General features: G+C 35.6%; 1 protein-coding gene across 5 annotated transcripts in view; it reads left to right on the forward strand.

Annotated features, from left to right (window-relative positions):
- The window catches only part of LOC138173633 (echinoderm microtubule-associated protein-like 1), a 316,387-nt gene that overhangs the window by 260,620 nt on the left and 42,370 nt on the right, over positions 1-13,397 (forward strand). For all 5 annotated transcript variants that reach the window (XM_069103676.1, XM_069103678.1, XM_069103677.1 and 2 more), the window contains 2 exons: positions 1,187-1,341; positions 11,843-11,968. In XM_069103676.1, the coding sequence (XP_068959777.1) occupies positions 1,187-1,341; positions 11,843-11,968 (281 nt within the window). The remainder of the gene's footprint in view (positions 1-1,186; positions 1,342-11,842; positions 11,969-13,397) is intronic.

Consider the following 13,397-nt stretch of genomic DNA (forward strand, 5'->3'; position numbering starts at 1 on the left):
CTGTAAATTTCTGCTCATTGTTTCTGAAAAAATATTTCCATGTCAGAAAATTCCATAATTATTTCTGGCATTAGAATTATTTAGAAATTTCTATATATAATCTGTGTCAGACTCTAATCTCTAAATTAAATGGTCTGACAAATTCTGACTGTTATAGTGCATTACAAATTGAAAAGGGAAATTGCACAGAAAATCCCAACTCTTTAAAAATGCACACTCCATTCTGTCTTATAGTACTGTTTTATATAGCATTTAGATGCAACTTTTGCTTCTTTTTTTTTTTGCAGCCAAGAAAAATTGGTATTTCAATGATTGGATTCCAAATCACTGAACTTTCAAATCATTAAATATAGAGTAATGTATGGTCACACTTGACTAAGGCAATATTTAGGACTTAAATCCACTAAACCTATTCAGTCTTTTAATTTTTCTCTTTGACATGAGTAAAGTTTGGAATCATTAGGACTATTAAATGTATGTTTATATAATGCCACTTGCCCTTATTTGTGGTTCTGTCTGCTTGTGTTATTTGTAGTCTAAAATAGTTAAAAGTCCCTAGCAGTTGATTCATTAAATCATCCCTGAGTTAAAACATTTACCTAGAAGGCAGTAATAAAGGAAATCTGGAAAAAAGTGTTTGTTGAAGCTCCCTGGGAATGGAGATGCCGAAGGTTCTCTTGACTACCTGCTTGATGATCCCTTACAATGAAGATAATTTTTCTTATGTCAATTGATTCTTTGTACAGTAAGCCTTTTTTCCTCTTACGCAGTTCCAAAAAACACTGAGTACTTTATCATGTACGGTATTAGATGCCTGGGAAGTAGATACCTCTATGGAGTAGAAAGAGTGCTAGACTGTACTCAGGAGTTTTGGTTTCACGTATCGGTTTTGACATTTGTTAACAGTGCAATCACAAGCAAATCGCTAAACCTTTCTGAATGTCACTCACCTCCTAAATAAAATGGGAATAATAATAGTTGTATTACCTTCCTCAAACAAGTATTATGGGGAAAGCACTTTCTAAACCATGAAGTACTATATAAATGTAAGTTACAGTGAATTCCTATGCTGTAATAGTGTATACAACAGTTTGATACTCCAGAATAAAGATTAAATAATTTTTGTAAATGGTCAAATGTATCACATTAAATAACATCCTAATTACCTTTTTCTTTGTCTGTGTAGGTACAAATCGAATAAGCTATGCAGTCCAAGGGGCCCATGAGGGAGGCATTTTTGCACTTTGTATGCTAAGAGATGGCACACTGGTGTCAGGAGGAGGAAAAGACAGAAAACTTATCTCTTGGAATGGAAACTATCAAAAACTTCATAAAACAGAGGTTAGACTATAGAGATTTTAACGTAAGGTTCATTTTGAACACAGAAGTGCCTTTTTAACATAGACTCACTTTATAATCCTTGAGCCCTTAATGCAGTTGTTTCAGAAGGAAAAATTGTATGCCCTCATAACCATGGGGAAGTTAAATTGGGATAACATATATGATTTTTTTGAAATCATAGTTTGGAGATTTAGTGTAACTAATAAATCTTTAAAATTTGAAGTTGTTATAAATTTATTATTTCTAAAATAGCTATAATAAAATGAACTATCAATTTAAATGTGGTAATTATTCCTATTTTGTCAAATCTGTGCAAAAAATTTCGACTATTTTCACTTTGTAGATATTATTACCTCCTCTGACCAAACTCCTTTCTTAACAATAACTTAATTCTGTGATTTATTTTATCATCTTAAGGCTGTTTAATACAATTTTATGCTCCAACAAGAATTTTAACAAGTAATTTTATCTTCTTTCTGCATATTAATCAAATGACTTCCCTCATACTCAGAAAAGATGTGAACCAGGTACACAGCAGTATCAAAGGAAAAATAGATCCTGTTTACCCCAAAGAGGTTCTGAGGGGGAGGATATAATGGGGAAATTAGAGAAGTAAGGTTTCACCACAAGGATTCATTGTACATTAGAATCTATTAGAGCAAATTCTGTGTAAGTTTTCAGATTCTTTGGTTGTACTGAAATTTTGTTATGTTTCAGCTTTTCTTTTTGGAAATTTCCCAGGAAGAACTCTGAATGGGTCATTGCCTTGTAAGACAGTGGACAACAGTGGGAGCAAAAACAAATCTACAAAAGCTTGATGATAATAATGACATAATAATAACAATAGCTAGTATATATATATTTGATTTTTGGAGGGCAGTTGGGGTTAAGTGACTTGCCCAAAGTCACAGGCTAGTAAGTGTGTCAAGTGTCTGAGCCAGATTTGAACTCAGGTCCTCCTGACTCCAGGGCCGGTGCTCTATTCACTGCGACACCTAGCAACCCCAGTAGTTAGTATTTACAGAGTGCTTTAAGCTTTCCTAAGGACTCTCTTTATACGTATAAAACCTCATTTGATTCTCACAATAACTCTGTAAGATAGTTGCTATTATTATGACCAGGTATGAGAATGCTAGTTATTATTATTATTATTATTATTATCACCATCATCATCATCTTTGTGGGGAAGTTGCCATTCCATCTTAGAATCTGTAATAGAGGAGAGGAAAGGTGAGCATAGTCTATCATGTACCTTAGATTTTAGAACAGCAGAGATCAGAGGGTTCAGAAAAAGAACAGGTTGGATCCTATAGACTAAAACTCAATAGAAGAAGGTAGTAATGGTCTAGAAGGTAGAAGGTCTAGAAACCTATTAACAGTGAAATTCTGAAGACTTAAAGAGAAACAGTTCTGATGAAGAAAAAGCTAGTTATCTAAAGAGACCAATGTGGTTATAAAGAGAATAACTTTCTACACATTCACTTCTTATTTTGTATTTTTCCTTCCAAGGCAAAAATAATCTTTGGAATAGAAAAGACGAAACAAAAAATAGCTAATAGGGAATTGATAATCCAGGGAAATAACATGAGAGCATTTAGCTGTTTTAAATGAGTTCAAGTCACTGGACTCAAATAGATTGCATTGTGAGGTAAAACTGACAGATGTGATTGCTGAACATTGAAACTCTCAGTGATCTTTAGACTCTTGTGGAGAACCAGAGAAGTATGGCAGCACTGAAGAAAAAAAATCTCATAATTTTTTAATTATGTAAAGAATAGAGTCTAGAAACTATTAGCCAATGAGCTTGACTTTGATTCCTGACAGAATTCTAGAACATATTAAAGAAAACATATAGAAAAATAAAGTGATCTTGAAGTGACTATATTATTTTTTGATGTTGTTACTGACTGACTGGTAGATCATTGGGGATGTTTTAGATATAGTTTACTTAGTATTTTAGCAAATTGTTTTTACAAAGTTCCTCATGCTTTTCTTGTGCACAGAATGGAGAGAACAGGGATTGATGATAGTGTTGTTGTTCAGTCATTTTCAGTCATGTCTGACTCTTTGTGGGCCCATTTGGGGTTTTCTTGGCAAAGTCACTGGAGTTCACCATTTCCTTCTCTAGTTCATTTTACAGATAAGGGAAACTGAGGCAAAAAGTTAAGTGACTTGCTCAGGGTCACGTAGCTAGGAAATAACTGAGGCCATATTAGAACTCAGGAAGATGAGTCTTTCTGACTCCTGGCCCATCACTCTATCCATTGTACCACATAGAAAACTTCATTCCTTGACTGGGAAACAAACCCGGACTACAACAGTAAGAGTGCTGAATTCTATGATAGTAGAATTTTCTATTTGGAATGGCTGAATAAATGGACCTTGGGAGTAGTAATGGCACTGTAGCCTGGCACTCTATTCCCTGTGCCACCTAATCCATCCAGTTTTTCAGTGTCAGCCTGAAAGGAGGTTCTTATTAATGTCCCAGAGAGATTTGCTGTTGAATATTTTTATCATTGACTTAAAGTCATAATGTGTTTATCATATTTTCAGAATGCACAAAACTTGGAGTGATAGCTAACACATTGGATGACTAGAATCTTGATGAGCTGGAAGACAAAAGGATAATAATAAGATTACATTTCTAAGAATAAGGTTTCTTTCTTGTGTTCAGAAAAATCAATCATAGATTCAAGATGGAAGAGGTTTAATTAGATCAGGGCTTCTTAAATTTTTTCCACTTAAGACTCCTTTTCATGTTTTGGCAGCATTTGTTGTGTCATGTGGCCTGAGGGAATGCACAGTGCAAAGTGCACATGCTTTGTGTTCAGAACCAAGGGTGCAACTAAATTGTGAGATGCAACACCAGCAAATGCTGTTAAAAACACATTGGATTCATTACACATTTGATTTTTAATTAATTTTTGGTCATCATGTGTTCAAAGACCTTTTACTGTTGCCAAATTTTTTGTGACTCCATACAGGGTCACAACCCACAGTTTAAGAAGTGCTAGAGATAGTCTTTTAGGGAAAAAAAACTTAATTGTTTTGTTTTGGTTTTTGGTTTGTTGTTTTTTGTTTGTTTGTTTTTTGAGGGGGAAAGGCAAGGCAATTGGGGTTGTGACTTGCCCAAGGTCACACAGCTAGTAAGTGTGTCAAGTGTCTGAGGCCAGATTTGAACTCATGAAGATGACCCTTCCTTCAGGTCTGGCAATCTGTTCCCTGTGCCACCTAATCCATCTGGTGTAGGTATTCTCTGGTACCAAAAGAAATAGCTTCCTATTCTGGGTCTAGGAAGTGTATAGTATAATTCACTTGAGGATAATTCTAATCTCTTACTTACTCCTACGTGCCCAAGAATCCAGTTGAATTTGGGTGTTTGGGGTGATTTTCATCATACTTCAATTAATGACATATCCCAAGAACTATTACTGTCTGACTACCAAAACATTTCATAGGCTGTGCAAAACAATTCTTCTGTAATGACCTAAAACTTTAGAATCCAGCAACTAATGCTCTAACTACTAGTTTTATAAAACCCCTTAATTCACAATTCAAATGTATGATCTTTGCTTTTCTTTCAAATCTAGAGCTGCTATAATTTTATTAAGGCTTTTTTTCCCTCCTCTTATTGAAACTGTCATCATTTGCTAACTTCTTTATATACTCAAAATCAAAAACGTGATAAAATTTCTAATAGTTCTTTCCAGCTGCTAGAGAATCACCAGGTATTTTCCCTGGAACTATATTAATGCCTTTAAATAAAATTTCAATTAAACACACTTATAAGTGTGCTCATATGGGCACATAATATGGTTAGCACAAAATCATAAAAGCTTATAATTATGAAAACACACACAAAACATTTGGTTTTCATCAGTGTGGGAAACTTTTGGTATGGGAACTCCCTCTACCAATGTAGGTCACAACCCATTTATGTTTTCCTAGAGAAGTCCTAGGCTGTAAACCTGAAACTTTTAAGAGGGTAAGTGGTTTTCCCAGGTCACCCAGCAAGTACACATCAGGTAAGACTTAAACCCAGAATTCTATCCACTATGCCATACTACCTCTTACAAAAAACTTTCAGTTTATAGTTCCCTGAATTTTTAGATGTAAACTTTTCTAAATTTATATAAATCTTGCAGTATCTATAAAACAGAACTTATGCATCCTTAAGGAGGCTACAATATATGGTACTTGAAAACCACAATTCACCTTTTATAATATTTTTCTGTATCCCAATTTTTATATCCCAAATATTTTGTAATATTTTTCTGTATCCCAAATCCCAATTGCCTGCTTTTAAGGATAGATAACAGGTTGCCAGGATTCTCTCATGTAGAAGGACCTTTTAGTTGACTGTTAAGATTTTGCAGCCCAGTATGAAAAGTTTTTGTGATTCCTGGGACAATCATGCCATACCGACAAACTCAAGTTCTCTTTTCTGCCTTACCTGACTCTTGAATTTCTGGTTATCTCCTTAAGTCATCATAACCCACATAAATATTAACATATGAATATACCATTTCTCATTCATATTTTCCTGCCTGTGCTTGTGCTCTCACACATCAAAGATGTGACCTAAAAAAAAAAAAAAGCATGAACTACCACCACCACTGCCTACAGAATAGCTCTTTTCCATTTAATTAGAGCATTTGGACTTAGAGAAACAAATATCTTCTACTCCTACCTAAATGCCTTTTTACTCTGACCCTATGTAAACATCCCTCTTAGCATACAGGACCAATGAAAAGATTAATTTCCTTCTGTTCAAATTCTTCTCCTTATTGCTAAACTATCTCCTCTTTCAAACAGGTAGTCTTCACCTCTGTAAGGCAGCAGCTAGGTGGCACAGTGAATAGACACTGGGCCTGGAGTCAGGAAGACCTGAGTTCAAATATGACTGCAGACACTTCCTAGCTGTGTTACCGTGAGCAAGTCACTTAACTTCTCTTTGCCTCAGTTTCCTCAGCTGTAGAAAAGGGATAATAAAAGTACCCACCTCACTTGGTTAGTGTAAGAATTATAACATGAAATTTGTAAAGCACTTAGAACAGAGCTTAGTACTTAGCTTCCTGAAAGAGTCCACACTGTTTACCGTATTCAAATTTGGTGCTCATGGGCTCCATTCATCGCATCAGATGTGACCCTGTAGATGTTATCTGTCAGTGGGTAGTGATGTTGGCATAGGTATCCTGCCAAATATGATTCTGTTTGTGATGCCAAACTATTACTACTATAATCCCTATTCACTATTTTGCTTTCTCTGCCACATCTCATAGAAATCCAGTCACAGTCACACAGTAGCAAACATGAAGAATTTCCTTCCACTGCATATCTACAGCAAGTAGCTATGGCAATTAACTCATTGTGCTAACACAACACAACTCTGCTCTTTCCCTAGTCAAAAAACAAGATGTTCATTAAGCCATACTCACTAATTTATTGTTGTCAGGCTTCCCATTACTCCTGTGGAATGTCATATCATACTTCTGAATCTCAGAAGCTCACCTTTGTTGTGGTCTGCTCTCAAGATATAACCATAATGTGATCAGGAAAGTCCCTACCCTTATTTTCAAGCAGAAGTAAGCTTCACACACTTGCTCCTCTTTCTCAGGGCCTCATCTCAGCCTTACACTCTTTTTTCACTTTGGAAGTGATCGATTCAGAACCAACATCTGTTTCTTAGAGTATGACTTATAAGGTAGTTTTAACAATGGTCTGTAATCACATAAAAAAAATAAATGTTCCTTGTGCATTTTCCTGGAGTACAGTGATAGCTCAGACTCATTAATTCTTCATTAGTATGAATTATCAAGAATTCTCCCAAACATGATATTTTTAAAAAATATCATTATCTAGACCAAGACTTCTTAAACTTTTTCCACTTGCTACTCCTTCAGGTCATGACCCACAGTTTAAGAAGCACTGAGCCAAACTGATCTAAACAATCTCTTGGAAAAAACAAAGCTTCAATCAGAAGCAGATAGGTTTTTTTAATTTATTTTTATTTTTTGCTTTTTTGGAGGGGGGAGGGAGGGCAGGGAAATTGGATTTAAGTGACTTGCCCAAGGTCACATGGTTAGTAAGTGTTAAGTGTCTAAGGCTCGATTTGAACTCAGGTCCTCCTTACTCCAGGACCAGTGCTCTATTCACTGTACCACCTAGCTGTCCTGATAGTTTTATATTTTTATAGGACTAGAATGCTTAAAGTTCTCAAATTATAAGGTCTATCTTTCTTTTTAGGGAGATCCCATTTGTTTAGTTATAGTAAACATGCTTTCAAATGACTTCACTGAAAATTCAGAGTATATAAAATGTTGAACACTTCATTAAACTATCTACTTGGGTCCTCTTCCAGTGACTCATCATGGAAGACCCTGAGTTCTCCAAGGCTATGCCAGTGGAATGCAAACTCTGGCAGGTCCTACCAAGCTGGAAAGGCTTTAAAACTGTGACAGCTGAGGGACTGTGCCTGTTGTCTGAGATCCAGCCCCACCAAGTTATGAGTGACTAATCCTTTAAACTCTCAAAACCTGTGAGCTATGTTGTTGGAAAGTTGCAATCTGTGATAGTGAAGAGATTGCCCACACTGACAAAATCACAAATAGTTGAAGAATTAAATTTTATTTATTATTTTTAAATTTATTTTATGTTATTTATTTTATTTCATTCATCTAATCTGATGAACCTGACAAATAATTTATCATTTTCATTTATACTGTTTAGAGTTATTACAACAATATTTTGCTAACACAAAGCAATGTAGTATTGCAGTCTAGAAAGATAAAGTGTATATCTCCATTATTGATACCTTTTGAAGGTAACTTTGGGTTCTCAACAGCGGAGTACAAGCTGTAATAGGTTCTATCAAGTTATAAAGTCTTCAAATACTTATTCTTGATCCAAAGATCAGGCTGTGTGAGTTCAGACATGGTTAGCCATTAGGTATCTACCAAGTGACTACAACAACTTATAAGCTATCTACTAATATATAGAGTGGGGATGAAAATCTGCATCAGTGAAAAATACAGAGGATTGTGGAAAGTAAAATGGATAATTTCGATCACATTATATTAAAAGGGGTTAGCACAAACAAAACCAATGCATCCATGATTAGAAGGAAAGCAGGGAACCGGGGGGCAGGGAATTTACAGCAAGTTTCTCTAATAAAGGTCTCATTTCTCAAATATATAGGGAACTGAGTCAAATTTATAAAAATAAGAGCTATTCCCCAATTAGTTAAATGATCAAAGGATATGATTATGTAGTTTTCAGATAAAGAAATCAAAGCTATCTATAGTCACATGAAAAAAATGTTCTAAATCATTATTGATTAGTGAAAGGCAAATTAAAGTAACTCTGTGGTACCACATCATACCTATCAGATTGGCTAATATGACAGAAAAGGAAAATGACAAATGTAGGAGGGGATGCGGAAAAATTGAGATACTAAAGCACTAAATAAGATACTAATACTAAAGTTGATGGAGTTGTGAACTGATCCAACCATTCTGGAAAACAATTTAGAATTATGTTCAAAGGGCTTTAAAACCTTACATAACCTTTGACCCAGCAATACCATTGCAAGGTCTATGTCCCAGAGAGATCCTCCCTCCCCCTAAAAAAGGAAAGACAAAGTACTTATATTACAAAAATATTTATAGCAACTCTACTGATGTAAATATAGTACATCATATATAGTATAGTAGTATATTCTTTGGTGGTGAAGAATTGCAAATTGAGGGGGATGCTCATCAGAAATGGTTGAACAAGTTGTGGCATGTGGCATGATTATGGTGGAATACTATTGTTCTATAAGAAATAATGGAACAGGATGGTTTCAGAAAGATCGGGGAAGACTTACATGAGCTGATGCAAAGTGAAGTAAGCAGAACCAGGAAAACTTTGTGCACAATAACAGTGACATTGTGGTGATGATAAAATGTGAAAGGCTTAGCTATTCTGATCAATATGATGATCCAAGACAATTCTGAAGGATTCATGATGAAAAATGGTATTCACCTTCAGAGAGTAAACTGATTAACTTTGAATATAAAGTATAGTTTTTTTTTACTTCCTTTATTTTTCTTGATTTTTTTTTTACAACATGGCTAATAGGGCAATACATTTTGCATGATTTCACATGTATAATTGATGTATTGCTTGCCTTCTCAATGGATGGGGGGGTGACTAGAGGAAGGGAGAAAATTTGGAATTCAAAATCTTTTTAAAACAAATGCTGTGAATAAATAATAATTTTTTAAAAATCTCTATCAGTGGACAAAGAATTCACATGAATAAAATCAGTCAGTAGGCATTTATTAAGCATTATTCTGTGCCAGGAATTCTTAAATTCAAGAGCTAAAAAAAGAAAAGCAAAACAAGTTCTGCCCTCAAGGAGCTTACATTATAATAGGGGAAACAATATGTACACTTCTGGGTATGTACCAAACCCCTTCAAAAAACCTTTAAATTTTAATATTTATGTTTGCTATTAACATAATAATTCATATTACTCCAGTGCCTCTTTGATTTCATTGGTGTAAATATTCCCCTAAATAATGTGGAGTGCAACCTATCCATATCTGCCCATCCTATATAACTCTTTTCTGTATATGTCTGTACATTTGCCATAGTAGTCTTCCCCACAATGCCAGAGTTGGTATGATTCTGTTCAACCTGTATTATGCCAACTCTTGGTCATTGGACAAAGATCTTACATTTAGAATAACAATAGCTAAGATGCTAGTGTTTATAGATTTTCTGAAAACTATAGGATTTTTAGCATTGTTTGCTACCTCACTGCTAAAATGAAAGAGGCTCACAAAGGGCTGAAGGGGTAGTTTGTATTTTTTCATTTGTTTCATGACTTGCCATGGCCAAAGAATTCATTATCAAGTGATGAGTAGACATCACTGCTCATAAGCCAATGGAATGGGACCATATCATGGTGAAATATGATATGTGGGGGGAGAGGAGGAATCTTTGCAGCAGTAGCTGTGGTGATGGTCCCAGCCTGAACTTGAATTACAACAACTGCTCAGTGATGTCTGTGTCCTAGGTCATAGAGAGGCCAAGAGGAATTGCCTTAGCAACTGTTATAGCCACCTTTTCCTAAGGTAGCAGGTTTACCCATAAGTATGACTATGCTATCCTGTTCTACTTCCCAACTGAGGCTGTGGGAGTCATGGAGTCTAAGGTTTCGGTGACAATAGGGCTGGTACTATTATTATAGTCAGTCTACAAATGACAGAATTCAAAGCAGGAAAGAAGAAGTTGACCTTCCTCTTCAGCAAAGGAGCTGAGCAATGTACACTCTTGGCAAGCAAAAGGATTAAGCTTTGCTATTCACCTTCTCACTGTCCCCTCAGGGTTTCTAAAACTGTGGGCCATGATCCCATATGGGGTCATGAAAAATTTGGCAGCAGTAAAAAAGGTTTCTGAATGTGCATGTAACAACCAAAAATTAATGATGATTTTTAAATCATTATCATATCAATCATATATATGTATATGGATATATATATACATTATCATACATTAAATTATACATAAAAATAAAACACATAATGAATCCAAGGTATTTCTGGCAGCGCTGGCCCATGCAAGTTCACTGCAGCCTTAGTTCTGACCACAAAGCATGTGCACTTTACACTACTCATGCCCTCAGGACATGCATAGCCAAAGGAAAAAGGGGTGGTGAGTGGAAAAAGTTTAAGAAGCCCTGCTCTAAATCATGTGCCCTGTCACTGGACCCTAAGGAACACTGAGTCTTTCCACCTGCCCTACAGATTAATAAATAATTTTTTATTTATCCATTCAAGTGGACAATCTCCTGATAAATCTCTCTGTATTAGCTAAACTGGGCCTCAAATGGTAGATATAATCTGGGCTCAAAGCCTTTCCAGCATGGATCATTCACTTAACAGAGATTATGTTCCCTGGCCAAACTTTCAGGATTCCAGGATCACTTTGAAGCCACAAGGAAGCATATGGGTAGGATTTTGTGGAGCAGGATGTTTCTTATTTCTAAATATATATTATGATATATACACGTGTGTATATATATATGCATATATACACATGTGTGTGATACTGTAGTAACATACTATATTTAGTATATTAGTAATTAGTAATATACTATCATCTGTAAGTAAAAGTTCAAAGTATAAAATCAATAGCATTTCATAACATTAGGGTATGAACCAGAAAACTCTATAACTCCCTCCACTCACCCTGAAAAAAAGGCTCATTTTGTTGATTCTTTTAGAATCAACCATTTGGAACTTTCAGATAAGTAACATTTTAAAAATAATTTGGGGTTTTGATCATTTGGTCATTAATTCATCAAATATTTATTGAGTAAAGTGTGCCTCCTGGGAAAGCACCTGCCAGGCATTCAGATAATGAATACGAGACACATTTTAAATGGCTATATTTTGAGAATAACTTTATGAAATATTTAATTTTTGTCTTTATATGCCTCTTTTAAATGCAGATTCCAGAACAGTTTGGGCCAATAAGAACAGTAGCTGAGGGAAAAGGTGATGTTGTCTTGATCGGCACTACTAGGAATTTTGTTTTACAAGGCACTCTGTCAGGGGATTTTAACCCAATTACCCAGGTAAGTTTCAACCTGGGTAAGTCAACCAAATGTTTTATAATTTTAAGTTGTAATAGAATACACTGTGAGGCAGTGTACTATGGAAGTAAATCACTAGCCTGGAAATTAAGAAATTCAGGTCCTAGTTCCAGCTCTGGCCTCCTAACTTGCTGTGATTTGGCAGTCAGTCTTGTAACATTTCTGGGCTTCAGGTTCCTGACCTGTAAAATAGATAGATTAAACTAGTTGACCTCTAAGGTCACTTTCTGTGCTGAAATTCTGAGTCTAGAGAGAGTTAAGTTTCTAGTGATGTATCATTCCTCTCTGAGGCACCAACATGCCCTGGTTCTCTGCTGGTTCACCTTGGAGTTATCTTTGACTCTTCTCTTTCTCTAATCTAATCCATTACTAAGTCCTATTGATTCCCTTTCTGCAATGTGTCTTGCATCATCCATTGCTCTCCATACCCACTGCCACTCTCCTGAAAAATTTCTCACCACCAACTGCCTAGGTGTTGGTACAATAGTCTGTTTAGTGTTAGGGGTTATTCTAGCCTCCCATCTTACCTTCCCAATGTATCCTTCATATACTGCCAGAATAATCTCTTTATGCATGAATCTGGTCTTATTAATTCCTCTAAAAATCATCAGTGGCCTAATCAGTGGTTTAACAAGTAAAATTCAGACTGTTCTGTTTAACATTAATGCCCCTCTCACTCCTCCAATCTGGATCCACCCCACTTTGTTTTATCTCACAGATGAATCTCAGGTCTGCAGAGCAAGGATGCATCTTATCTTAGATAAGTCCTTTTTACATACTATTTGTTCCTGCTGAAATGGACAATTCTCTGACCCCCAACTACAAACTGTGTTCACATGTCTTTACTCAAGATATTCAATTTATCTAGAATGCTCTCCTTCCCCTTCTTTAGAATTCCTACCCATCTTTTAAAACCCAAATCAAATGCCTTCTCTTCTATAAAGCCGCCTCTGATCCCCTCCACCAACAATATCTCATAAAGTACTTTGTTTTGTAATTCTTTAATGTACTTAATATGTAATATTGAGTATTATGTTTATCTGTGTTGCTGTCTATTCCCTCTACTACACTGTAAGATTTATAAATTCAGGGAGCATCCCTTATCTAAACTTAAAATCTCCACCAGTGCATAACACAATGGATTTATAATATGTTTTTGTTACTGTCTAGTTTCAGATGATAAGTGCTTCTACTACCTACTTCACAGGGTTGTTGTAAGAAAAACACTATAGGGGCAGTCCACTGGCCCTGGAATCAGGAAGACCTGAGTTCAAATGTGACCTCAGACACTTAACAGTTACTAGCTGTGTGACTTTAGGCAAGTCGCTTAACCCCCATTGCCTGGCCTTCCTCCCAAAAAAAGCGAAAGAAAGAAAGAAAGAAAGAAAGAAAGAAAGAAAGAAAGAAAGAA

Source organism: Petaurus breviceps, unplaced genomic scaffold (assembly GCF_028583685.1).
Source record: "Petaurus breviceps papuanus isolate PSGF00001 unplaced genomic scaffold, PetGlider_PUasm1.0 63, whole genome shotgun sequence".
In the NCBI taxonomy this organism is placed as follows: Eukaryota; Metazoa; Chordata; class Mammalia; order Diprotodontia; family Petauridae; genus Petaurus; species Petaurus breviceps.